Source organism: Mastacembelus armatus, chromosome 14 (assembly GCF_900324485.2).
Source record: "Mastacembelus armatus chromosome 14, fMasArm1.2, whole genome shotgun sequence".
NCBI lineage: Eukaryota > Metazoa > Chordata > Actinopteri > Synbranchiformes > Mastacembelidae > Mastacembelus > Mastacembelus armatus.
The window spans coordinates 20,353,715-20,380,518 of record NC_046646.1 but is presented as its reverse complement, the minus strand read 5'-3'; the positions used below and the strand labels follow the sequence as shown (position 1 = coordinate 20,380,518).

The 26,804-nt window shown below is 38.7% G+C and overlaps 1 protein-coding gene across 4 annotated transcripts in view; it reads left to right on the top strand.

Annotated features, from left to right (window-relative positions):
* LOC113142756 (rho GTPase-activating protein 26) overlaps window positions 1-26,514 on the top strand; it is a 63,191-nt gene extending 36,677 nt beyond the window's left edge. For 3 of the 4 annotated variants that reach the window (XM_026327959.1, XM_026327958.1, XM_026327960.1), the window contains 17 exons: window positions 84-213; window positions 816-916; window positions 2,526-2,623; window positions 4,589-4,667; window positions 7,103-7,139; window positions 7,374-7,439; window positions 8,076-8,150; window positions 8,234-8,318; window positions 9,101-9,159; window positions 12,410-12,515; window positions 14,597-14,756; window positions 15,674-15,806; window positions 15,972-16,155; window positions 21,859-21,894; window positions 22,022-22,132; window positions 23,132-23,223; window positions 24,477-26,514. In XM_026327959.1, the coding sequence (XP_026183744.1) occupies window positions 84-213; window positions 816-916; window positions 2,526-2,623; window positions 4,589-4,667; window positions 7,103-7,139; window positions 7,374-7,439; window positions 8,076-8,150; window positions 8,234-8,318; window positions 9,101-9,159; window positions 12,410-12,515; window positions 14,597-14,756; window positions 15,674-15,806; window positions 15,972-16,155; window positions 21,859-21,894; window positions 22,022-22,132; window positions 23,132-23,223; window positions 24,477-24,565 (1,641 nt within the window). In that variant the 3' untranslated portion in view covers window positions 24,566-26,514. The remainder of the gene's footprint in view (window positions 1-83; window positions 214-815; window positions 917-2,525; window positions 2,624-4,588; window positions 4,668-7,102; window positions 7,140-7,373; window positions 7,440-8,075; window positions 8,151-8,233; window positions 8,319-9,100; window positions 9,160-12,409; window positions 12,516-14,596; window positions 14,757-15,673; window positions 15,807-15,971; window positions 16,156-21,858; window positions 21,895-22,021; window positions 22,133-23,131; window positions 23,224-24,476) is intronic. The other variant, XM_026327961.1, reaches the window with a different exon arrangement.
* The last annotated feature ends 290 nt before the right edge of the window (window positions 26,515-26,804 follow it).

Genomic DNA, 26,804 nt, shown 5'->3' with positions numbered 1-26,804 from the left:
TTCTGCTGTTACAAGTTGGAACTTTCTCAGGAGCATTCGCTGAAGGGCTTAAGACATATGCACCTGTGTCTGCATTTGCACAGACAAGGAACCGTTTTGAGAGCACACGGTCGGAGGTGGAGAGTCTGATGAGGAAGATGAAGGAGAATCCACATGAACATAAAAGTGTCAGCCAGCACACCATGGAGGGATACCTGTTCGTACAGGAGAAGCGTACGTATCAATGCACCTCAGTGTGTCTGTGTCTGTGTCTGTGTCTGTGTCTGTGTCTGTGTCTGTGTCTGTGTCTGTGTCTGTGTCTGTGTCTGTGTCTGTGTCTGTGTCTGTGTCTGTGTCTGTGTTACACATGTATGTTACACTTTACAGTGAGGGCACAATTCAGGAAAAATGAACAGCTTTACAGGACTTAGTAAACATGAATGATGTGTGAGTGTCTCGGTGCCATATCCAGGTGTGGTACATGCACATTGTGTGGTTCTCACACACACATTTATAGAAACACACACCAGCAGAGCAGCAGAACAAATAAACCATAATGAACCTGTGGTTGATGAAGTCAAGTCTGATCTGCTGGAGACGTGACAGCAGCTCTGACCGCGTGCGGTTACCATGGTAATATATCTAGCACTAAAGCAGGCCTAAGACTGTTTTTTTTTTTTTTTTTTTTTTTTTTTTTAAGTACTTTTTCACCCTGTCTCCCCCTAATGGCTTTGTTTTTCTCTAACCCTTTTACAACTGCATTTACCTTTTATTCCTTTCTTAAACTGCTCTCAGTTCATCATTCTCTATGTTTTTTCTTTCTCTCTTTCCCACAGGGTCATTTGTATCTACCTGGGTGAAGTACTACTGCACGTACCATCGGGAGCCAAAGAGGGTCACCATGGTATTGTTTGACCCAAAATCCGGAGGGAAAATGGTGGGTATCTCTGGCCATCCAAACACAATATACAGATAAAAGTGTCACAAAACATCCAGGCTCTTCATTTGTCCAACTATCTCTATGCTTGTAATAGACAAACCATGAGACGTACGTAGATTCTTATAGTGGTAGAAATGTACGATGTCTTTGATTTGCAGTCGGTTCTCACCCAGTTCATTTGACAGAGCTGCTTTACAGCACTCATTAACACACTCTGCTCACTGCACAACAGGCTCCCACTGTGTGTTTGGATGTATTTTTATTAATCCCAGTACATGACATGGTGTCACAAGATATTTCCAGTGAAAATACAATGATTTTTTTGACAGAGAAGTGTTCAATGATTTTAACTCAACAGAAGATGCCTGTCGTTCAGTATCAGGGCAAAGAGAGAGTTTAACACACGTGGTACCATTTTACACCAGTCAGTTAGGAACATAGCAGTTTTAGGAGAATAAGTGATGTGTTGTATAAACAGCATTCATAAGCACTCCAACCATGTCTCCATGTGCTACTTCCAGGATGCACACATTCCCAGGGTGTTATACACTGAGGATTTGTCAGGTACATTTCGCATTAGATATCAACAAAAAGAGGTGGTTTTGGCATCTGTAAGAGACATGGAGAGATTTTTGGAGGAAAGAGCACCGGTCTGTACATAAATGTAATGACGTAGTTTTCTTTTCCCTAAACCTAACCTTGTCTTTTTTTTTTTTGCATGAACCCAACCAGGTAGAGTAGATTATGAGTATTTTTCTCTGAACTTAACCGCATAGTTTGCGTTTCTAAACCTTCCTGTACCTGTTGTTCATAAACCCAACCATGTATAGTTATAGTGGTAAAACTAACCATGTAGTTTCGGAGCTTAAACCTAACCACTGTTTCTGTCAAGTGACCTTTTGTGTCTCATCCCAAAGTCAAATACTGATGCTTTGTCAGGTTTTTTCCAAAGCGTCATTATGTCAGGCAGTGGGATGAGAACGCTATTGACATAATGATTGTTTTAGACTGAAACTGACAGCACCACTTCATGTGGTGACAAATGAAAATGAAATGAAGTTTAGTTCAGTTGTTGCATTTGCTTTGTCTATATCTTGTTAAGTAGGGTGTGTTTTGAGCTGAACAATGTGTAATGAGGTTCAGTCTGTGAGAAGACAATGCTCATGTCTTTTTCAAGTACCTTTAAATCTCCAAAACGGGACTGTAACACCAAAGTTCTTAGTTCCTATTTATACGTATTTTGATTTTACACATTTTTTGTTAGTCAGTCCCTGCAGAAATTTGTGTCGTTGCCAATCTCACACTACATTTTTGCCAAAAATAATTTCAATGTCCTGCCAATTGGAAGTTAAGCAAGTTGGAAAAACTGTTTCTAGATTCAGTCATTCTCCAGCACAAGAGGAAGGAGACCCAGTATTTTGTTTCTCGGTTCTCCATCTTGTCCAAAAAAACTTCCATAATCATCTTCAGTGTCATTCATTATGTTGTTAATATTTGCACTTGGCTATGAGAACATCTACAGTAGGGTTGCATGTCTAAATAATCTGCTGTTCTGCATGTAACAAACTGTTAGTAATAAAATATTTTTCTCTTATTCTGACTTTAGCAGGGAGAAGAGGAAAGCTTTATCCTCAAGTCGTGCACTAGGAGGAAGACAGACTCGATAGAAAAGAGATTCTGTTTTGATGTGGAGGCTGTAGACAGGTCAGTGACACTGTGATATGACTACGTGTCTCATGTTGAAACCATAGATTGTCACCGTCTTCATTTGATCCACCTCTATTGGTTTCCTTACCGTATTTTCTTACTTTATTCTACAGATCCTATACTTCAGTGCCCTGATTATTACTGCATCACTTGTACACATTTCAGTGTAATTTTTGTCAAAATCCCCTTAATATGGACCATTACTCAGGTGCTTCCATTGTCTAGCAGTTGATAGAGGTGTCCCTTAAGGATCAGTGGTATGCCTGCCTACCACCACTGTTTAATGGGCATAAGAGGTATTCATTTTAAAACACATTTTGATGCCTGTTTCAATGCTACTGATGCCCTAATGTGTCATATTGAAGTTGGAGGCAATGATTTCTCTGAAGACTTCAAGGCTTTACAAGGTTGCATTTCAAATACTATGTGTATGTGTGATAGTAGTGTTTAGTGAATAAATTAATTTGTTCTCAGGCCAAAAGATGAGAATTCTTTAACACAAACAAGATTAATGAACTTATAAATATTCAGAAGAATCATGACTTTACAATAAACTTTTGCATGTACACCAGAATTTATTTCACAAATTCAGATAGTGGTTCTCAGAAATATCATTTTTGCCATTATGGAAAAGCCTTAATGAAATGACTCAGTCATGCCAGGAAAGAAAAAATATATTTAGGGTGTTTGACTTAAGCACAACTGTGAACAATGTGTTGCAATACATTTCAGCTACATTTCTCAGATCAGCCATCAGGTCAGTACTTAGCATGAATTATTTTCATATGGTGTAATTACAGTTACCATCCACATGGGGGAGCTGCTTAGTTGATTTGGACCTGAGGACATTGCCTCTGTGTTCTCAGGCCTGGCCCCCTGCTGTGCTTTACTTCCTACACCCCTCTGCCTCCTCTTCTTCCCCCCCACCCTTCCTGCTCTTCCTCAACTTCAACCTTCCCCATGAAATCATCTCACATCGTCATCATCTCATGTTCTTATTTCCTGTTCCCCCATTGTGCGTTATTTTTACTCATGCTGTGTGTGCATTTGCTGGTGTGTTTGTCCCTGAAGTGCTGTAAGAGAATGCTAAAGCAAGCAAAGACATCTAAGGTGTGTTTCCATAGAAATGTTGTGTGGTTGTTGAACAGACTAGCATAAATACATTTGATTAAGTCACTTCTGGAAAAGTTTGTTTATTTGCATTTGTGTGTGTGTCTCCACATGTAGAGAATGTGGCTGTGCATGTGGATCTGAGTATGATTAGATGTTTGGTGCTTCATTATGATTGAAAGGCAGTGTGTAGATTGGTGTGTGTGGAGGGGGTTGTAGTGCTGCAGTGGTGACAGCTGAAGGTGAGTGTGGTGCCAGTGACAGACTGTTAGAACAGACTGAAAGACTGGGATGTGCATGACTAATGATGCTGTGTGCATCTGTGGTACCTGTATATGTGTGGAAATATTGTATATTAGGGTGATATATCTTAGCTGGCTAGCTGGATGAGTCTATGGATTTTCAGCCACAATCCTTTGTCTTTTTTCATGGGAAAGCCTGTTGGAACGTGATACTTTACTCATACCTGTGGGACACATCGATTAACATGATTTGCTTCTCAATAAGTGTGAGATTTTTATGCAGACATCTTTTTATGCAAACATCCTTTTATGCAGACATCCTTTTATGCAAACAACTGTTTTCACCTGAAGAAAAGCAACAAGCCTCTTAAGTTATGTGTGTTCTATCAAGTGCATTTTACAAGTAGAACTTGAAAGTTTACTCAATTTAATAATGTAACTGATGAATAAAAAAAAAAAAACTTTCTTCAGTCAAGTAGCTTTTTGTTTGAAGTGTGACATTATAATTACAGCTCTAGTTTGTTTTAAGGCTGTAGCGTCCATGTATTTGCATGTTTATCTTTGTGGTTGCTTGATATTTGATAAGCTAATATGTTTTGTTTGTGTGAAGGGCGGGCGTGATCACTATGCAGGCTATGTCAGAAGAAGACCGCAGGTTGTGGATGGAGGCCATGGATGGGAGAGAACCGGTAGGTTACCATGGTTACCAGTTTGTTGTTGTAACAGAAGCAAAAGAGAGACAGAGAAAGAAAAAGAACAAGAGAGTGAGTGTCGGCTAAGGAAAAACCAGAGCGCCAACATAATTATTCATTTATTAAATGTTAATTAAAAGGGCTGGCTAACACTTTCCATCCATCCATCCATCTTCTTCCGCTTATCCGGGGCCGGGTGGTGGGGGCAGTAGCCTAAGCAGGGATACCCAGACTTCCTTTTCCTGGACACTTCCTCCAGCTCTTCCGGGGGGACACCGAGGCGTTCGCAGGCCAGTTGAGAGACATAGTCCCTCCTGCGTGTCCTGGGTCTTCCCCAGGGCTTCCTCCCGGTGGGACATGCCTGGAACACCTCCCCAGGGAGGCGCCCGGTACACGACCGCATTACTGCTGCCGATGCCCCGATCAGTCTGTCAGTCTCTCGTTCCGTCCTTCCCTCACTCATAAACAAGATCCCAAGATATGTAAACTCCTCCAGCTGAGGCAGGATCTCTCCCCTGGCCTGGAGATGGCAAGCCACCTTTTTCCGGCTCGGACTTGGAGGTGGTGATTCTCATCCCAGCCGCTTTACACTTGGTTGCAAAATGCCCCAACGCACGCTGGAGGTCCTGGCTCAATGCAGCCAACAGGACAACATCATCTGCAAAAAGCAGAGATGAAATCCTGTGGTCCCCGAACTGGACTCCCTCTGGCCCCTGGCTGCGCCTAGAAATTCTGTCCATAAAAATAATGAACAGACCCAGTGACAAAGGGCAGCCCTGCCGGAGTCCAACGTGCACCGGGAACAGGTCTGACTTACTGCCGGCAATGCGAACCAAGCTCCTGATCCGTTTGTACAGAGACCAGATAGCCCGTAGTTAAAGGGCCCCAGATCCCATACTCCTGGAGCACCTCCCACAGGATGTCACGAGGGACAAGTCTACAAAGCACATGTGAACTGGTTGGGCAAACTCCCATGAACCCTCGAGCACCCTCGAGAGGGTATAGAGCTGGTCCAGTGTTCCACGACCGGGATGAAAACCACATTGTTTTTCCTGGATCCGAGGTTCGACCACCGACCGGATCTTGCTCTCCAGCACCCTGGCATAGACCTTCCCAAGGAGGCTGAAGAGTGTGATCCCTCTGTAGTTGGAACACACCCTACAGTCCCCCTTCTTAAAAAGAGGGACCACCAATCCAGGGGTACTGACCCCGATCGCCACACGATGTTGAACAGGCGTGTCAACCATGACAGCCCAACAACATCCAGAGACTTGAGGTACTTGAGATTGCCGCCACGACAGGCACCCGAGACCTTACGGCCACAGCTCCTAGCCACTGCGTCAACAATAGAGGTGGAAAACATGGTCCATTCGGACTCAATGTCCGCAGCCTCCCTCGGGATCTAGTTGAACCTCTATCGGAGGTGGAAGTTAAAGACCTCTCTGAGAGAGGGTTCGGCCAAACATTCCCCAAAGTGGCTAACACTTTAATTCTTAATTTAATATGTTTTTTGTAGCTTTGGTTTGAGTTCTGCTGCTTTTTCTAAGTACACAAACCTAGTACATACGTAGAGTCACTGCTTACATAAAGCTGTGGTGTAAAAGAATTTCCAAGATGACGTGGAGAACAAAAATGAAACACAGTTTAATCTTTTGAGTGAAGTAATGAGTTGTAAAAATTAAGCAACCTGAGAAGAAGTATCAGTCTTGAAGATTCTTGTAACTCATACAGTATACAGTGGGGAGTTGACATAGTGTTGTTTGAGGGTCACACATCAAAAAGGAAGGAAGTTGGGAAACACTTCATGTTTTCTCAATACAGAGCTCTTTTTCTCTCAGGCCAGAAGTGTGTGTTAGTGCTTCATTCCACTCACGTTTAACATTACACTCGTGTCCCAACACCTCTCTCATAGTCATGTCTGCATTGAAACAATCATAATCAGAATTCATAAACCCACTGCAAGCTGGGACAAGCAGTAGTTTGATTTGTAATAGATCAAGCGATGTTGATGTTTCTGTTGCACACTTAAGGTATTTACTATCTTTTGTTAAGACTTTCCTCGTGTGTGGTACCACTTTACCTTCACTTCTGTAGTTGATTTAGCCTCACCGTTTAACACACCTACACAATGCTACCTTTTAGAAAAATGAGGTTCATAAGAACACAAACACACACAATTTAATACCTTCTAAATTATCTCATTATCATGAAAAGCTGTTTTGTTTAGTCTGCAAAGACAGTAAAAACATGTCATCTGTACACGTTTCTCAGTATTGTCATAAATCTCAATTAATGTGTTGGTGGAAAAGGCAGATGAAAAGGCAGATGTAGGCTAACAGCCAACAGACACAGCTTATTTGTTTGTGTTAGCTACAAATGTAATGTATACACACCCCCTGCCCTCCTGATAGGTTTTATTTATTTATTTACAGGTGTACAATCTGAACAAAGACAACCAGGCTGAAGGCAGTAAGTAGTTTTAATGTTTTGCAATATTATGCGATTTATTAACCGTTGAATACAGTATTAACTATTATTATCCTCCAACTTTTTGTATTGGTAGGCTGAGATTTGCACTATCATCATTTTCAAATAGATCGTCATCTGGTTTTACAAATCAAAGCAAATGTAAAGCAAAACTCATTTCTTTCGGACTCATTTCACTCTGGTGGCTTGTGCTCTGTGCGTCTCATTGTCCATCAGTGGTCCAGCTGGATGTCACTGGCTTCAACGTGATGAAAAAATTTATCTATGCAGTGGACACTCGAGGTATGTTGTTCACTCTGGGGATTTCCTGCGTTTTTAGTTTGATGTACTGTCCTTTCAAATTAGATTTAGTTCAGACCTGACAATTGCTCGACTAATCAGCCAGGAACAGTAAAAACATATGTACAGATTGTGCTCCAACACAGAAATTGGGGAGTAAATAAAAGGTCCCTGTCAGTAGGTGCTTGAACACAATTCTGACAAAATGGTGGATATAATGATGCCAATTAAACAGCTATGGATTTGTCCCTGCAGGAGTTGCTACAAGCAACAAAAACTAATGGCTGGTGGCAGAATATACTGTGGTATTTTTTCTTACAAAACATGAATATAGTTCATTACCTTTAATATTATGTACCACATAATATGTTGGTAAAGTGGGTTTGTAAACTGCTACGTGTGTAGTGTCTTTACCTTTTTCTGTTCATCGGCTACACTAAGAGCAATCGTTACTACACACTTTCAATTAACCGACACATTAATATGAAGATTATGAATAAGAATGACTTTGTGTCAAGATTATTCTTAAAGGACATGTATGAAAATAAAATTGTACCAAAAATAAACATCGTTGATGAAGCCATAGGTTATCATTGCAGTATTACAGTTAATCTCTTTTCTCCACCCATCTCCATCTAGGTATCAATGAGCAGGGATTGTACAGGATTGTTGGCGTCAACTCCAGAGTACAAAAACTACTGAACCTTGCTATGGGTAAACACTGAAAGGCAGAGATGTAGTTAAAAGTAAAAAAGTTTATTTTCTTGACTCTAATTTTTTTTTTGTTTGTTGTTTAGATCCTAAGACATGTGCTGATGTGGAGCTAGAAAGCCCAGAGTGGGAGATAAAGACTATCACAAGTGCTATCAAGCACTATCTCAGGTTTGTGCGAAAAACTTCTCATCAGAAAAAGAAAGAAAATCCTGTCAGCTGTTATGAACAGAATGTCCCCTCTGTTCTAATCAGAAGTATTATTAAACAAATTTTGACTATTCAAGCATTAGGTTTTAACCTAAAAATACCCACAGTAAATGAGTGTTCATTCTTTCACAACTTCCTCTTATTCTGAAATTACATTACATTTCTCTTGTACTTCAATTAGTGCATACTGTTGTTTTTAGTCTCTGGTTCCTGTGCACTATTAACAGTTCTCTTTTTTATTCATACTGTTTGTAGTTTTTGCTCATAAATCGTTATTTGTTTTTTTTTGTTTGTTTGAAACTTTTAATCATCTATAGAGAGGTTGTTCTTAGGCCATGAACAGGCAACCTGAGTGGGAAAGAGCAGTTTACTGTGTCTGAATGAATCTGCTACACAAATGTTCATACATACACATAATTTAGCACACACACATCACTTCACTGGCATATGAATGAACAGATTCTCTGAGTGACCTACAGAAATGTCTACACACACACACACACACACACACACATACCACACTTGTGCACATCTACAGCTTCAGGCCCACAGCAGAAGCCATTTCAGCCTCAGGTTGCAGTGATGATGAAACTAATGTTCAAATGTGAGCTGGCATGGTGGAGAAAAGACACAAGAACGGTGTTAATCCAGAACTTTTCAGATGTATTGATTATTGTAAAGCAGCCAACCTAAAGTCAAAGATGACATTCTCCTCCTGACATTTCTGTCCTCTGTATTTTCAGAATGCTGCCTGCACCTCTCATGACATACCAATACCAGAGGAGCTTTATCAAGGCAGCCAGTGAGTATTTTACTTAATGTGTGTTATTTGCCTTTCAAATGTCAAGACAAACTCTTTGGTTTGAGGTTTTTTTGATTTTCCCAGCGGTTACCCATATAAGACAGCTATTCTGAAGATTAAAAAAAGCACAGACTACTAAATAAGGACTCATATGGTTTACAGAGTATATACAGTATGTTCTCACAACAACCGGCTTTGCAGTGGAACTCTTAAGTAATCCTTAGGTTTGCTATTGATTTAAGCTGGGTAATGTCAAATTGGTATATACAGTTTATGAATGGATTACATATTGATTAGTGGTTATTTTAAAAAATGTTTTATTAGGTTTGAAATTGAAGATATTTCTTAATCCTTTCTCCAGTTTAGTTTGGAGAATGAGGATATCATAGGAATTATTGTATCAGGGAGTTGATGACTTGCTATTAAACCAGTTGCCTGCAGTAAAATGATGGTTCACCTGCTGAGACACCAAGATACCCACTGTGCCACCCTGGTTCCTCCTGCGTGTGTGTTTGCTCTGGTAGTTGAGCCCACCAACTGTGCCACTTTATGTTGTGTGATGAGCACAGCATGTTACTGACCGGCTGTGTACAGTGAGTTCATCTAATTTGTATGAGATTCAAATTTTAATGTACAAAGAGGAAAACCTTGGGAGCGGATCTAAAAGCGATGACCCAATAAAAGCCACCACTGGTGTCATTGTACTGAATATTTGAAAACAGTATTCATTCATGTGTCGTTTAGTCTAATCCTGCACAGTTGAGAGTGCAGGCCTGTTTTGTTAGTTGCGAAGCCTCTAGAAAATGACAGAGGAATGAAGTCCAGGAAATGGCCTTATCTCCTTGCAACCCAGAAATTGTTCCATAGTGAATTTAACTTGAGAGAAAATGAGAAAAGTGTGTTCATGTGTGTGTGAGGACAAAGGAGCGGGGCGTAGCAGTTGCCAGTGCCAAGATAGGTGGTTTGATACCACATACTTGGATTACCTGTTTTATAATGCATGTATTCATGGTTTTGTAAAAAGCATCAACATGCTCTCCAGTTATTTGTATAGATTTACAGAATTATTACTCCCATCTCATGTTAGCCCTTTTCCTTGTGTTGAAATTCTACTTTTAGGTTTGCCCTGCCATTTATCAGCTTCAGTTTATGTTTGTGTGTCCATTTGATGTCTGAATTTTTGTGCGAATGCACCTCTGCAAGATTGTTTGTGTGTGTGTGTGTGTGTGTGTGTGTGCGTGTGTGAGTGAGAGTGCGCTTTGTATTATTTTCAAGGCAGAATTTTGTAGGAGCCGGGGTCCTCTGAGGACAGCGTCCTCATTTGAACTCCCTCCACTAACTCCTCCTCTCTTTCACGTGTCCTCTCCAACCCTTCCCATTACCATGCTCACGAACCTATCGTCTTCCTCATCTTATTTCATCTCAGTTTACTCTCTCCCATCTCGTGCTACTGTGGCTTAATATCTGAGCAAAGGTGAGGGTAGAAGAAAAGGAGGAAATGGAGTGGAAAAATGGGACAGTGTTAAAGAGAGAAATATGAGGTCGAGGAGGAGGGAGTGAGGGTGTGTTTCAAATACCTGCCTTAGGCATGTGTTAGCAAGAAAACACACATACACTAATTTCTGTCTGCCGGCAATGGATTACAGTATCTCTCATAAATACAGAATTTATTTTCTTCATGTCTCCATGTAGTTTGCTGTCCTGTCTAGTATGCAGATAGACTGGTAAATCGAGAGTTTAGGATGATACAGCAATGATTCTTCAGTTGATCTCACATGCCATCTTACCCTTTTATTTTCTCAGTTTTTTCTTATTATAACCTTTTGCATCACCACATTTTGTCTCTGCCTTTGACATGACTTTAGTGATAAAGACAAGAATGTCAACAATGCTCAGTGTCGACTCACATCATGGTTTGAATCAAGGCATATAATACATGTACATGTGCATGTACATATACATACAGGTACATGTGCATGCTGCACATTGAGTGTGAGCTGAGCTGAGAGTTTGGCCAAGAGTGAACTTTTTTCAGCTTAACAGAAAACCTGCTGTTGTTCCTCCCCACAACAAGACACACTGTAGTTAATAATTTAGACTGCTTCATGTGCACCAATGGATTTAGGCAGTGTTATGTTGCTGACAAATAGTTGGTGTAGTTTCAGCCTTCATCAAAAGAGTAGTCAAACATGATGTTTTCTCACCCTCTGCATAATAATTGTTGATTTCTGATGTGATGGCCATGCAGCCCTAGGCATCTATTCCAGCTTGACAAGAGAATTCAGAACACTGGAGATTTATTGTTGCTCCAAGGTTTTGTTCTGGGTATAATTAAAAACTAAGTCAAACACCTGTTGCTTACTCCGACTTCAGACACCTCCCCCTCATTATTTTGCTAACAGCTTATTGACAAATCCATTTAAAAAAAATAGTAAGTGTATTTGGTAAGTACTGTAGCATCTAATAAGACATCGAGTTTGACAACATCATAACAAGCCAGTCAGTTTCACAAGTGCTTCCTTTATTGTGCACATACACTAAGAGAAAAAATGTATCACGTGTCATTTTCTACTGTTGTGCAAATGAATCTAATGAGCTACCATGTGTTAGTTGTTACAATTTGCTATGGAAAATTAATAAGCCTTATAAGCCTTTTTTTTTTAACAGACAGGCTAGTTAAAGCATAAAATATACCACATAGCCAAAATGTCCAGTCTGTTTCCTGGCTGAGGAATCTTGGGGGAATGTCCAAACCTCTCACTCACTCGTTGTTTCAAACACCCAAAACATGACACTTCTTGTTTTGAGGGCTTCCTTGATAAGACAAATTGGTGCAAAAGATGAGATTAATGACGCACCCCACTAAGTCAGTGGTGAGTCACGTTCAATTTACCTGTGTATCTCTCTGTTAAATGTTCAGTGAGGAGTATGTGATCTGTGTGTGTGTGTGTATTGTCTGGTGCTGACAGCCAGGCCCCCAGGGTTGATCAAGTGTGAGTTTGCTGTCATCTCTCTATTGACTCGCTCTGTGGCCGTTACTTATTACAGGCATTCATCAGCAATAGTTGTCTCTGCCTGCCTGTCTGGTTGCCCTGCCTGTCTACCTGTTAATCACCAGAACACAGAGCTTCTCCACTCTGCAGCAGAATTTAACATCCAGTGACTAACACAGTATCTTTATCCATGTGTGCCTGACTTTGCCTGACTCTTTTCTCAGCCTCTCTTTCTCTTTCTGTCTGTGCCTGTCCAGAGCTGGACAACCCAGAGGCCAGGGTGACAGAGATCCATGCACTTGTGCACCGACTACCTGAGAAGAACAGACAAATGCTGGAGCTGCTGATAAAGCACCTGGCCAAGTAGGTCTTGGACACCAATGCATAATTGGTGTCAGCCTTTCATTGGCAGAATAATAATGTTTAACTTGATATTTAATTGTAGCACTTGTAATCTTCCTCTTCTTTCCTCTCCTCTCCTTGATTTTTGGTCATTTCAAATCAAGAAGCATACAGTACTGAAATGAGGAAGCATGGGGGTCAAATATTATGTTTTGATTGGTTCTATGGAATAAGAGTAGAATTTGTAACCTGACCTCTCTTCCTTATTCACATTGCTCTTATACCCCTTAGTTTGGTTGCTGTTTTTGTCTGACCCTAAATAGATTAGTGCTCTGTGTAATCTCATGCCCACGTGCAGCACAGAAGTCACCACGCCATGTCTACTGTATTTCTCGACTTAACCCTTAAAGAGAAAGAGAGATTAGTGGCCAGGTGCAGGTCTTTCTCTGGGTGATAGGAAGTGTTGGAACGACCATAGTTAAATCCCAGTAATGACCAAATCTGCGATTTGTCTTGATGTCTTGGTCCTGGTTACAATTTACTTAGATCTTTGCTATAGCAGAATATAAATGATTACGTTTCAGCCTGAAGCAACTTCTATCTTCACACTGAAATCAGGTTATTAATGCTGTTGAAATATGTAAAATTTTAAATCTTCAACCAATTTAACACCATTTGACACTGACCTGCAAGTACTGAATCACTCACCACATCACTGCTTACTGGGAGACAATAGGATGCTACTCACCCTTTTGATTTGACTGGACTTCAGTTCAACAAATCTGATGGAGGTTCTACAAAGCCCAGGATATTCATATGATCCATTCTCTGATAATTCACTCCTAATTTTCTTTCATGTCTTCAAATGTTAAGTTTGCCTCCACATTTTATTGTTATTACTGTAGGTTGGTAGCAAAATACTCTGTACACAAAAAAACTTGTGAATCAAACAGGTTGTCTGACTGTATCTTAGAGAACCGCAAACTGCTGCAACCCATAAGTAAAGAAGCGGCGCTTGACACTCTTGACTATGTGCTTTTATTCCTCTAATGCAGCCAGTTGGCACTGTGGTTTCACTAAACCCGTAGCTAAGCCTCCTGGCTTAATCAGACTATTCTTCAACAGCAGTAGCATGATATATATTGTGACACATTGAATAGGTTTATACAACATGAATGCGATCACAAATGCAGGTATTTTAAGAAGACTCTTTAACTGGGCTTAGAGGATCACAGTAAACATACTGCAGCCCTGCCTATGTTTAAGCTCCGATCAGATGAGGAGACTTATTGCCATTATTGCTAAGGTATTAAAGCAAAAGCATTTATAATCTAAAATAAACAGTTGAATATTTGGGTTTGGCTAAAGGAAAATAATCACATTGGGCACTGTGTAAAACTGAGACAAAGACAACTGTAAGTTAATAAAAATGGTTGGAGCGGGGAGTGTTCTGTGCTTTGTAAATGTTGGCATTTCCCATTAAAATTTCCAAATGTATTCCATTTTGATATACATTTTTGGCTTGTGTAACTCTTATACATTGCAATCACTTAAATTATTTGGTCAAAAACATTGAAAAAGCATATGTATGTAGTTAAACAGACGTGTATGACTGTGTATGATTTCATTATCCTAGAAAACACCTTTATGTTTTCACCTATTAAAAGTATATATATATAAAACTATATAAATATAAACTACTTTTGATTGAAAGGGTATTAATTGATTTTTTTTTTTCTGCTTCTCAGAGGCAGAGCAACAATGTGCAAAGATAATTAGATGAAAATACATCCACAACATCTATTGGAGCAACATCTACATTTACATTCTTGTTTCAGGCATTTGAAAATATCCAAGTCCTGGAAAATCCATCTTTTTAGCTTAGAAATGCATCAGTATTTCTATCAGCAGAATTTCTCTGCTGCTGTGCCGGACAGGTAGTGGTTTATTTGTAGTTTTTCTCTATAAACACCCTCTTGCTGCTGCTGTGTTGATGAGGCCAGAAATACTTATTTTACTGTACAGTGAAGTTGTAGGACTTTTGGATTAAATTGGTGCCAACCCCTGTCTCTGTTTCTTTCTCTGTCTAACCCATTAACTAGTGTGGCGAATCACCACCATCAGAATTTGATGACCATTGCCAATCTGGGTGTGGTGTTCGGGCCAACCCTGCTCCGCCCCCAGGAGGAGACGGTGGCAGCCATCATGGACATCAAGTTCCAAAACATTGTAGTGGAGATTCTCATAGAGCACCATGAGAGGGTAAGAGCGAATAAGTATGTATAAACATGCCTAAAATAGAGGTGGAAATTGGGAACAGACGTAAATGAATCCTTTGCTTTTGTCAGGGGAATTAAATTAAGTGTAGCTGTCCATTTTTCAGACATGTTGTTTGCTGTGTGAAGTGCTTTTTATTCACTTATCTTGACTTTACAGCTGTTTGGTAAAATTAATTTGTTGTAGACAGTATAGAAATGATTTACTCAAGCTGTGTGAAATGCTCATTTACTGCACTTATCACATTCTATTGTGCTTTTCTGCTTTTGAAACAAAAACTCCAGTGTGTTAAAATGAATTTTCTAGTTTATTCTGTTTCCCCTTCTTCATTTTTGGGTGGAGCATAAAGGCGATGACACAATTCTGGCATTATCTGCCTAACCCACAAACTGTAGGCTGAAGCCCACTGTTGCTAACTTTCTGTATATGTATAAGGCGTTATTCCCAGCTAAAATAAGTTTTAGAGACAAAATCAAAGAGCTTTGACACTATAAGACTAAGGTGCAAATGCTGTAATCCAATTGTATGAATCCAGAAATTAATGTTGAGAATGTTAGAGAGAATGTACCTGCTCACTGTAATATACCTGTTTCAGAGAGGATGAAGGCAGGAATTATTAGCTAGGTGATAATTATTTTTCTGTCATGCCTTTTGTTTTACCGTTTTATATGAAATCATAGTTCAGCATATTATTGCATGTATGTATATGCTTTTACATTCCAGTACAAGATTGTGACCTCTGTCTCTGCCATAAATTTCATCAGATAATCTATATTTACTACAAGTTGCAACAGCAGCCATCAAAGGCCATTTACATGTTGTAAAATTATATATTTTTCTAAAAAGTGTAAAATATTTTTGTGATTGTAGTCTCCATCTGATTATCTTACTGATGTGTGCAGATATTCAGGGATGTGCCAAGTTCTGCAGCCAGTTTGACCAACCTGTCCAGGAGAAAAAGCATTGAGAGCAAAGCTCCATCCTGCAGCGAGAGACCACTCACACTTTTCCACACACCAACACATTCCCTGAAAGGTGAGATGAACTAATTAATTTGCTTAATACAAATGGTAAAATGTATTGTTTCACGTATGGTTTAAGAACAGGAAATGGCAAATTTTTATGAAAGTGGATATTGGCGGGAAAAATTAGCAGCATTTTTCTGGCTAAAATTCTGTAAATCTTTCTTTATTCTTGTAGGTGAAAAAAGAAACAGTGTTGTCAATGCCACAGTCGGTGATCTGCAGCAGCCAGTTTCTTCTTCTGCCAACTGTAACAGCAGCAGCAGCAGTAGCAGCAGCAGCAGCCAAGGTCGAACCCCGAGACACAGCCTGACGAGCAATGATGGAGAGCAGGACACCCGGCAGATCCGACCCAGTTCACTGTGAGTGGGACAGATCGATAGCTCTGAAGTTATACTATGTAGTTCTCAGTAATAATAATAATAATAATAAATGACAATGATAATATATTGTTATTTTGAATAACAAAAGAGGACAGAAATAATATTTGCTGTGCAGATTATTGTAGTTATAGTATTGTAGAAAATCAGCACAGTATTTTATTTTCTACATTCAAAATATTTTCTGAATTATACTTGTTTACTATACGATGTGGAGTGTCTAGGAGGCCTGGCCAGTCATTCAATATATGGCAGTCTCTAAAATGGAAAGCCTTGTGCTGTTGAACTATAGCCATATTCTATTTTCATGCTTGAAAAACTGTGTGGTCAAAACTCCACCAGCTACTGAATGATTTCTTCTTAAACAATATAAGAAGATGCAAAATGCATAATCAAATTTTCTGTACAAACGTAAGCTAGAATATATTTGTACGGAACAGAAACCTTAAAAGACTGAAATCATTACAACTTGACAGCTGTTTGTAGATGCACATTACATCTCTGACAAATTGCCCTTGTTAAGAAATACATTAAATAAAAGCGTCACATTAATAATCACCACAAAGAAAAACTACTGAGAACCGTCACTTTACCTGAAGGGTGAAAATAAATGACATCTCAGCATTTTATTTACAAGGACAAGGATGGCAATCCTCCAGACAGTTTGAATTAATAGCTTTCGCCTGCATTAGGTCGCTATAATAGAAAATCTGAAAATTAGCATATAGTCCCTTCATGCATATTGACTGTGTATCCTTGAAGGATGAACCTCAGACAAAGGACAGGATCATTTGGCATGTCATTTTGCTAGATATGTGACACTTCAAATTTCTGCATGTTAATGTAGTTGTAGCTCTAATGTACTCTTTCAAACCCAGCAAAAAATAGTAAGACGGGGTAGGTGGGATAAAATGCAAGATGTTTGGGGCTTCTGGGAACGGTATCTAATCTAATTGTACACACAGGTGAGGGGGTAATCCATGTTTGCTGGTCACAGAGTACTGCAAACAGATTTGACTCCATGTGCTTTGAAGACATGTTCACATATGCAAAGACTGATTACGGATACGATTTTGTGCTCAGCAGTGAAAATAAAAAAGAATGACCACATACCATCCATAGTCATAATACTTGGCCCCAAGTGCACAGAATAAATTTTTAGAAAGTGTTACTATGTCATTACACTGAGGGAGATGTTAGTTTTGGCACCTTGACTACCTGTGAGAGTTTAGTGTTTATGGTTGGAAATGACTAGAGGTCTCTTCACGCTGCTTTCAGAATATTTATTTTAGCTTCTTTAAAATGCAAATTATATCCCCATGACTCTTTCTAGTTATTAGTTAAAAATCTATACACCCATATAGCATATGTGATGAATATAACTGGTGGTTCTGTGGACTTGACCTTGGATCTGATGTGCAAAGGTGAACGTGTAAATGGCAAATCATTGTTTTTTTTGTCTTCATTTTGTCCTTTGGGAGTCTGGATTTGAATTTATCCCTTGTGTCTGTTTGGCATTTGCAAGAAAAGGAAAAAACACGAAATAAGTAAGAGCACATCTTTGCTGAGAATGAGATAGAAACAAACACACACACACTGACATCATGCCCAGGCAGCTGAAAATACATCTCTGTTGTGACTAAAACATTTTGTAGGAAACTTGTCATAGAAATATTTACTCCCACACTCAAACTAATGGAAGCAAGCAGCGCCAGTTACTATATTATACAGTATGTGTCCGCTTCTGATGCCTTTATTGATATGCTGCTTGTTGATATTTTCTCTTGTTTTTGTATGTCTCTTGTTTTCAATCTCTTAGATCTTCAGATATTACACAGAGTACCAGTAGTTACTCATATGTAATTCGGTTTATGTTTTGCAATGCGTTTTAAATTAAATTAAATTCTTCTGTAGTACTGTATTTTTTTATCTTTATTGAGAGGCATTAACAGAGAAAGTTCTGTGTAGGCTTTTTCCCTGTGACATTTTCTGTTGTCTGCCTTCTAGAGCAACCTGATCTCATGTCTACAGTGCTGTAAATATCACTGCAGTTATGAGTCCCTGTAGCACTGACCACTATCTCATGCTGCACAATCAGGAGTGCAGCTGTGAGTTTCAACATGATTTATTTGATGATAATAATCAATGCCACATAGACAATCACAATAATAAATTGCTGCTTGTTTCAAACACGATAAATTCTCATATAAGTGAAGTCACTAATGTAGGAAAAGGAAAAAAAACAACTAAACAAATGTGCCTCACACATAGTAAACTTATTACTTTGTACTTTTCCACAGCACTATGATACTGCTCTGTACAGAGATTCCAGTTTCCACTGTATCACATTAAAAGCCTACCAATATGAGGAAGGGCATAACACCTTTATTATGAAAAATCTGGTGAGCTCCATTCATGGTAAATCAGGTAGATGATTTGGAAATAGTGAGGTTACCATTGAGGCTGATGTTTCTAGAATTCATAATAGTGCTCAGTTATATAGTAAAAAGATGTGACATGTTTCATAATGGCATCAAGCCTGTTTCATTTCTGTTCCTCCCTATACATGACTAATCCACAGCATCTTGCTCTCATTGTGAAAGCCAAATGTAAAATTTATGATGCACACCTCCACCCTTGTGTTATGTTCACTAACCCAGATTCGCTTTGAAACATGTTATTTTTGTTATTTTTGGTCTGATTACTTTTAAATGGAAAGTAAAGCAAAAAAGAGGTAAATTCGGTCATAAAACAGGAGAAAGAAAACATTGATTTTGTTTTTTTTGTTTTTTTTATAGTCAGTCAAAAGATGTTTTCTGTAAGCTCTACTTGTTGGAAGGAAAAGTGAAGAAAGGGTTAAAAAGAACTAGGTAGGATGCAAAAACTTGAAATGGAAAACAAGCTGTGAGTGACAAATGGAGAGAAAATGGTCAGATGCTTATACAATCACTCAGTGGCACTTTAATAAAAAATAAAAGCTTTTTTATATTTTATTTAAGTTGATATCTAAAATACCAAATAAAATTTTAAAAAGAATCAATCTGCTAATGTAAATAACTGACATGATCTATAGTGATAAAGCCACTTTCATAAATGTCTTAAAAGTGCTGTTTCAGCTAGTATATTGTCTTATTCAAACTTTAAAGTGCATAGTCATGTTTTTTTTTTTTTTACTGGAGCCTGTATAACATTAAAATATTGTGATTTGTCAAGGGCAAATATACACAGCATATCACTGAATTGAAAGGATTTCACTTAATTTTCATTTTCTGATCTATCTTAACAGTAAAGCATTAGAAATACAGAGGATTTCAAAGAAAAATATTCAGCTTACAAAATAAGGTTATGAAATTGATACTCTTCCCAAGATTCACAAAATATTGACAGTTGAAACTTCCATCATTCTGGAGTTGCGTATTACTGTTTATGTAATACAGTCAAAGGCTCCAAAACAGCCACTGGCTGGACCATGTGCTCAGACTGCTGTTTCCAAAGCCAGGAGAGAACTTAAATCTATTCTGTTGTATCAGTCTTCCTTAACTTGAACGTAGCTTTTTTTCTTTAGCATCTTTAAACACGTGATTTGCTTTTAAAATGGACTGTTTTGGTTCTGTCTCTCAGTGCAACAGGCAGATGTGATGAATAATGCTGCCTTTCAGTAGGAGTCAAACTTGGTGGCTGGGTGGTGAATGAGGTGCATGAAATCACTAAAGAAACAGATATAGTTTCCGGGGATTGGTGGAGGACAGAGTTTATAATTTGTCAATGCTGGACATAATTTTTTTCAGATGGTCAGAATTCCAATAGCTTTTGTAAGATGATAATATAATAATATGTTTACAGCCTGCTCTGTTGCAACCGAGTGGCCAAAAATCAATTGTTGCAGGTTTACCGATTCTTTCTAAATTTCACCATATTTCTTGACATTTAGGAAAAAAATCATGTTATAATGTCACCTTCTGTATCTGAACATTTCAACAAAACGACATTATTTTAAATGTCTTAGCCACCTTTGTTGTAAATTCCCTAGCATTTAATGTTATTAGATAGGGTCCTAGGCTTTTACATCAGGCATCTGATTGGACAGCTGCGCGGTCCTAAGGCGGGAGTATTGGTGTATTCGCGGGAGTCGTAGCTTGGCTCCGTTTTGGTCACTGTTTGTGGAGAAGGTGAGCTCGATAATTAGTTTTATTCTTATGTAAATGTTCTAGCGACAATTTTAGCGCGTTATACACGCTTTTGGTATTTGTTTAGTGCTATGTACTGTATAGTTGCCACTATAATAAGCTAGCTAGCTAGCTATGCTAAAGCTACCGAACATGTTACATGTTTGATTAGCTACGTTGTATTTTCATTTATTACAGAAAACCAGACTATAAAATAAACGACTTTAAAATATCTGACTTGCAAATAGCAAATTACATAAACCAGGCTCGTATGCTTCCACATAAAAGCAAAACAAATAGTTCTACTGCCTCACTCTCTTACTAGAGTATCTGTGTGGATGAGGTTTCCCGGTGAATAACAAACAATACAGTCCCAGCTCTCTTTATGTCTAGTCTTTATGCACCTTAAATTCAGTGATATGCTTGGTAGCTTTGCTAACTCGGGGCTTAAAATAAAGATTGAAACAGATCATGTGGGTCTGGCAAACTTAAAGGCAAGATGATCCATAATATAAAATTAGTACTCAAACTTCCAGCACTTTCTAGTTAACTACTTTCCTGGCTGCTGCATCATCAGTAAAAGCAGTCTGCGGCCACGCTGAGAAACTTTAAAATGCTGGAAATTTATACACATTTCATTTTCTGTCACTGCATTGTGCTTTAGGGTGGAATTGCGAGCAGTGAGGTGTGGTTAGATGGTTGCACTCTGCTTTTTGTTCCACTCCTTTGCTTGTATAAAACACTTCTGTGAACACAACTGAATGTCAGCACAATTAGCTGTAATAGCACCATTTACCTCACGTCTTGCAATAAAATGTCAGTGATTATAGGGGCAGTCCAAATGCCCTCAGAGTATTTTAAACTGAATAGACAGTTAAATCTATTCAGAGGTAGGATCCTCCATTTTACATCAGAAATTCCTGTGGATAGTAAAGTAGAAAAGGCCTGAAAAGTAGTTTTGTAGCCTTTGGAAAATGAGAAATTCTCATTGCAGTTCAGTGTACTATATGAACAAGAAGGCCTGTATACAAGATTACTTACAGTATACAGTGTTATGGTCTCATCTGCAAGTTTTTAGTAGCAGGCCATGTAGTCAGTGATGATGCACAACAATCTGGCTGAGTATTGTTGGTGCTGCAGCATGAATGCAATGGGGTCGATGTGGTGGGTGTGTTTGCTCCTCACTGCAGACTGTAAATTACTTCATACATTGACCAAGTACCAGAATATTTTTTTCTGTCAGGCAAAATGGAAGGTCTTCTCTGCAGACTTGTCATTTGTTCCTTATGAGTTGGAACACTAATGCATGTTAAGCTTGGTGAGAAAACAGTGAGATGGTTGAAAACCACTCCGTAAGAAAATCTCTCTTCAGGGATAATGTCTAAATGAATATGAGGTTGGTTTAAAAAAAAGTTTTCCATTGCTTTTCTCAGTCTGTTTAATAACTGTTTCATATGTAACCATGTGGCTCATTGATTTGTAGGGATAATTTTAGCTTTCATGTCATTTGTGTTGGCAGGCTCAACCCAAAGAGCCGAGGCAGCATACCAACCAGGTAAAAAAAAAAAAGTTGACATTATTCTAAGGTACTTGCCACAACTGCTAATGTCCTGCGCTGTGTACTATTCAATTTTATTTTAATGTGCAATGCTAAAATGTCATGTTGTGTATGTGTCCATCAGTGCTGCGTCTCCCAGCCCCACTTCACCACATTCTCCATCTTGGCCCATGTTCTCAGCCCCGTCAAGCCCGCAGCCAGCGTCCTCTGCCTCCAGTGACTCCTCTCCTGTCAGGTATGCCAGCATTGTTTGTGTAATCATTTCATCTTGACTTGAAGCATTGGAAGACTGTACTAGGAAACTCTGAGCTGTGAAGGTGTGTGTGCACAGATGACACAATGAAGTCAGAAAGGGAAAAAAGAAAGAAAGAAATGGAAGCAGTATATTTGTTAATCTTTCTTACAGCAAGTACAATTACTGTTGGATTGCCAGAAAATGTGATCAAGCACTGTTCATATATGATCTGAATGCTGCTAGAGAAATTCTTATACACTATTATTCACTCGAGTAGCTCCTCAAAATTCATCATACAAGATATGTAGAGTTTACTTTTAATTCATTGTCATGATTGCATCTACAAAACTTCCCATGAAAGGAAGAAATTTCAAAGCTAAATTACTATCAGCACAGTAAAATATGTACTAAACATTTTTTTTTCACATAAGAGACAGCAGTTAATCCCTCTATAAGGTTCCTTCTTAAATTGAAATTAAAATCTACCTTATTTGGATGAAGTTATGCACAAAATGGAAGACAAACTTAATGTCAGTGCTTCGGGTTTCAAGCTGTCATGTACTGCTGCAAAAGTTGCTAGCAGGTCATCTTCCTTGCCACTCCCCAGCCTGTCCTTCAGCCACCAACATCTGCAGTTAACAGATTGTTTGGCCCGATTTAGTATAAGATACAGGAATCTATAAAATCACTTGTAGGAAATGGTAATTTGAATGCAAAATATATAGCCATTATAATAACAGCACATGGCGTCCATGATGGTCCAAGAAGACCACATCCTTTAAATCTGACTCATGCTAGAAAACATTATTATGTGTGAATATAGCCATTTGGTACTTAACAGTTCGTATAAAGTAATGACCAATATGTGGTTTGTGTAACTGAAGGTGTTACTTTAAATCTAATTTGCGGTGTCTAAATGAAGCATTGTTTCAAACTCTTTTTTTCCCTGACCCAATCCAGAACCTACTGCCTCACTCTGACTTTCATTTATGTCTCCAGTATTGCAGGCAGAAAGGCTCGGGCACTATATGCCTGCAAGGCAGAGCATGACTCTGAGCTATCCTTCATCGCTGGAACCATCTTCGAGAACGGTGAGTCAGGCTCTTGACTTGCCAGCATAGAGGAAAAAATGTGGGTTGGTATTTGTATAAAAACAAACAATTACTGTCAAAACAAAAGTCAGCCTTGAGAATTTACCTGACTTCAGTTAGCCCTGATGATTTCCTCGTTGGGGTTGAAAATATGTTTACAGTGACCAATGGTTTTTGCTAATGGCTTTTAATACACTTTCCCTTAATTACAATTTATTTAGTGAATTTAATAGTTCACAGTCAAGCCTCCCCACAGCATTTTTCTTTTGTAACATGTGGTGATAATGTTAGAGGTAAGAGGAAGGTTTGTTGGAGCTGTATGAGAAACCTTTTTAGTTGGCAGCATTTACTTAATTACTGAGTCTGAATCTACAATGTGTCATATTTTTCCATTTAAACGTATTGTTATCCAGCATCTGCCTTGAAATAGGCTTGGATGTGTGCTTGGTCTTATAGCGTACAGAGTACAGAGTAGACTGTAACATGTGCAGTGCAGTGCATTGCTTTTGCACATCACTTTAAGAAGGCATGATTTTCTTTGTACCTCCCATGGTTTTAGGAAAAAACTGTAAATCTTACTTCCCACTAGTTTACCTCTGCTCTACTCTTTTAATGAAGACCAGATTTTCACAGATAATAAGGATAGTAGCATAAGCAATACAATTCAGCTGAATTGCTATTATGGTACGTTGCAAATCCCCCAGGATTCATTGGGATTCACCTTTTTGGTCATGTGAGTTAATACATAGTCTCTCCCAGACCCTAAATAGAGTTAGCTGCATAAAGACTGTTGAGTTATGTTATGCACAATCATGCCATCAGAGCCTTTTGGTTCCAATTATGACCTTGGGGATATGTAATCCCTACAGTGGTACCTCAGCACCATGGAGCATAGCCAAAGACAAAGTATCTCAGCTGTCCACATGGAGCTCATCCTGCATCATCGTAATGCTTTTTTAACACTCATAAGGATACTGTTTAATACAAGGTATAAATGTGCTTAGCTTAGCTGGTATATATGGTGTTACCACAGTTTTGATTCTTCAAAACTAACCAAGATTTAATTCAAAGATCAGGTACAGGTACTGTCAGTTCACCTTTGGTTTCGGTCTTTGATGTAACTGTTCAGCCCCATTCCTCCACTCTCTCACTGTCTTTGTGTGCTTCTCTACATGTTTAAGTGCCTCATATTTATGTACAGTTTTGACTCCAATCTGAGAACAAATTCATGGTTTCTTCCTCTGTTTTTCCAGTTCATGCCTCTAGGGAGCCAGGTTGGCTGGAAGGGACTTTGGATGGCCGAACAGGACTGATACCAGAAAACTACGTGGAGTTTTTATAGTCTGGGGCTGGAAAAAAAAAGAGACCAAGACTGGATAATATTGGACTAGAGGTGATCAGACTGTACTGTAGAGGACAAGATTTGACTGCACAAGACTGAACAAACTCTGTTTGCATATACTGTCCTGGATTAGACCATTGTTGATGAGGCCGCTTTGAAACTGGACCAATAGAAAACCATATCAAATGGATGTAACACATGAAAGAAGCAGAAGGGACTGAGCAGAGATGCGTCAATTGCACTGGAAAAAAGAAAAAAAGATGAGTCTCACTGTAGTTCTGACTGTTATCCCAAGTCTTGGAGAAAATTATGTTGTAATGAACCTGGAATGAGTGTGCTAGGGAGCAGAGAGAAAAGTGTGTGTGGTGGTATAAATTAGCTGATTTTTATGAGCTATGAGGTTTGGGATTTTTTTTCAGCCCCTGCTTTATTATTTTGAACTGCACTGCCACTGCTTCAGCATCTCCTACTTTTAGTTCTTCTGTCAGGGACTTTGGACTTTCTATTTGAAGCAAAGTCTAAATGGATGGAAAGCCAAAATGGGTCTGCTTTTTCCTGCCATTGTGTGTTTTGTACTTGTTTATAAATGCTGACTGGTGATATTAAAAGATATAAATCGCAGAATGGCAGGGAAAAGCAGATCAATTATGGCCCATTTGGCTTTCGATATGAATGATTGTGTTGTCACTGGGGGATTGAAGCTTCTAAACCAAATTTAAATGACTCAAAAAGTGTTTGTTAGCACCTGTTTGGTAATTCCCTAGGACAAGACTCAACCTGGCTCATGTTTCCAAGCTTCAGATCAGTAGCATGAGCCCCGAGGCAGATCAGCACCAGGTGAGGTCATCCTCCAGTTTGCCGAAAAGGTCAGCATTGAGTTTTTTTTTTTTGTTTTTTTTTTAAATAATACCCTTCACTGCAGACCCCTCACAAAATAATGTGAACATTTTCAAACCAGCTCCAATAGCAGATCAGCAGGTTACAGTACAGTTTAGGAGTGACAGCTGATTATTGCTGGTAAAAACAATCCCAGCTGTGAGTCCCTGGTTTACTTCCCTAGCTCAGAAATTATTTGATAATTTAATCCTGTGTCGAATATAGTGTCGATTCATGTTTGTACAGTTTCAGCCCATTCAGGGAATTTTCATTAACTAGTATGTTGTTTTTCAACAGAAGTGTTTTTTTTTTTTTTAATCATTGATGCTTCAGAAATTTATATGATCAAATGATGACACAAACATGAGATGACTACACTGTGTCATCTTCGTTGTTATTGTCATTAATTGCCATAAGGATCTTTCATCTGTGTTTGTGATTCATCATAAACACAGATAAAAGATAAACAATAATCTGAAGTGAATGGGGTCTTTACATTTGGATCCAGATTTTGTCATTCATATGTAAATGAAATGCAGATTTTTCAGAGAAAGAATTAATTTTTCAGACTTGTTCAGATATGTATATATGAAAGCTGGTCTGCTGTGGGGCTCCAATGAATGTTCTGATTTCACGAGTCTAAGCTGAACTTTTCCTTTAACCACTTGATGACCATCTGAATCAGTGTTTCTGAAAAATACTTTTTGTTGACATTTAAGATTTACTTTTAAAACAGCATTTGAATGGGAAAATTAAGTGGGAGAGTAAAACAGTATAAATGTGAAACAAGACTACTTTGTTCAAATCTAAACTTCTTATTTATGAAACTTTCTTAAAGACACAATCCTGAACTTCTTTTGAGGTGTTTTATTGAAATTGTAAATAATACACCTTTGATAAGGTATGAAATTTTATATTTTGTATGTTTAGCATACTAACTTAAATCCTTAATTTCTTCTTTGCTGCCCAAATTTTTGTATCATTAAAGTGTATCTACAGCCTTAAATATTCTTTCAGATATTTTGGTGAATTCATACGATTGTGCAGAATTAAACATAAATGTTGCAGCTGCAGCTTTGGTTGTGCGTTTTGATTTAGTACCTGACCTGAACATTTACACTGTGGCAGTGAGCACTTGTTGTAATGCCTACTTGTGTTTCAGATTGTTACCGCAAATGGAGCGTAGAATAAGACGTGTTTAGAAAAGAGTTGTGAGATCCGCATGAACTTGAATGAATTAGGTGAACATTCATTTCAGCCAATATGAACAACCAGTTTAACTTTGGGTGACCATCATGAATTAAAATAAACGCTACAACCCATCTCCAAAGAGGTATGTGCTTTAACTCTGATAAGATGGTAA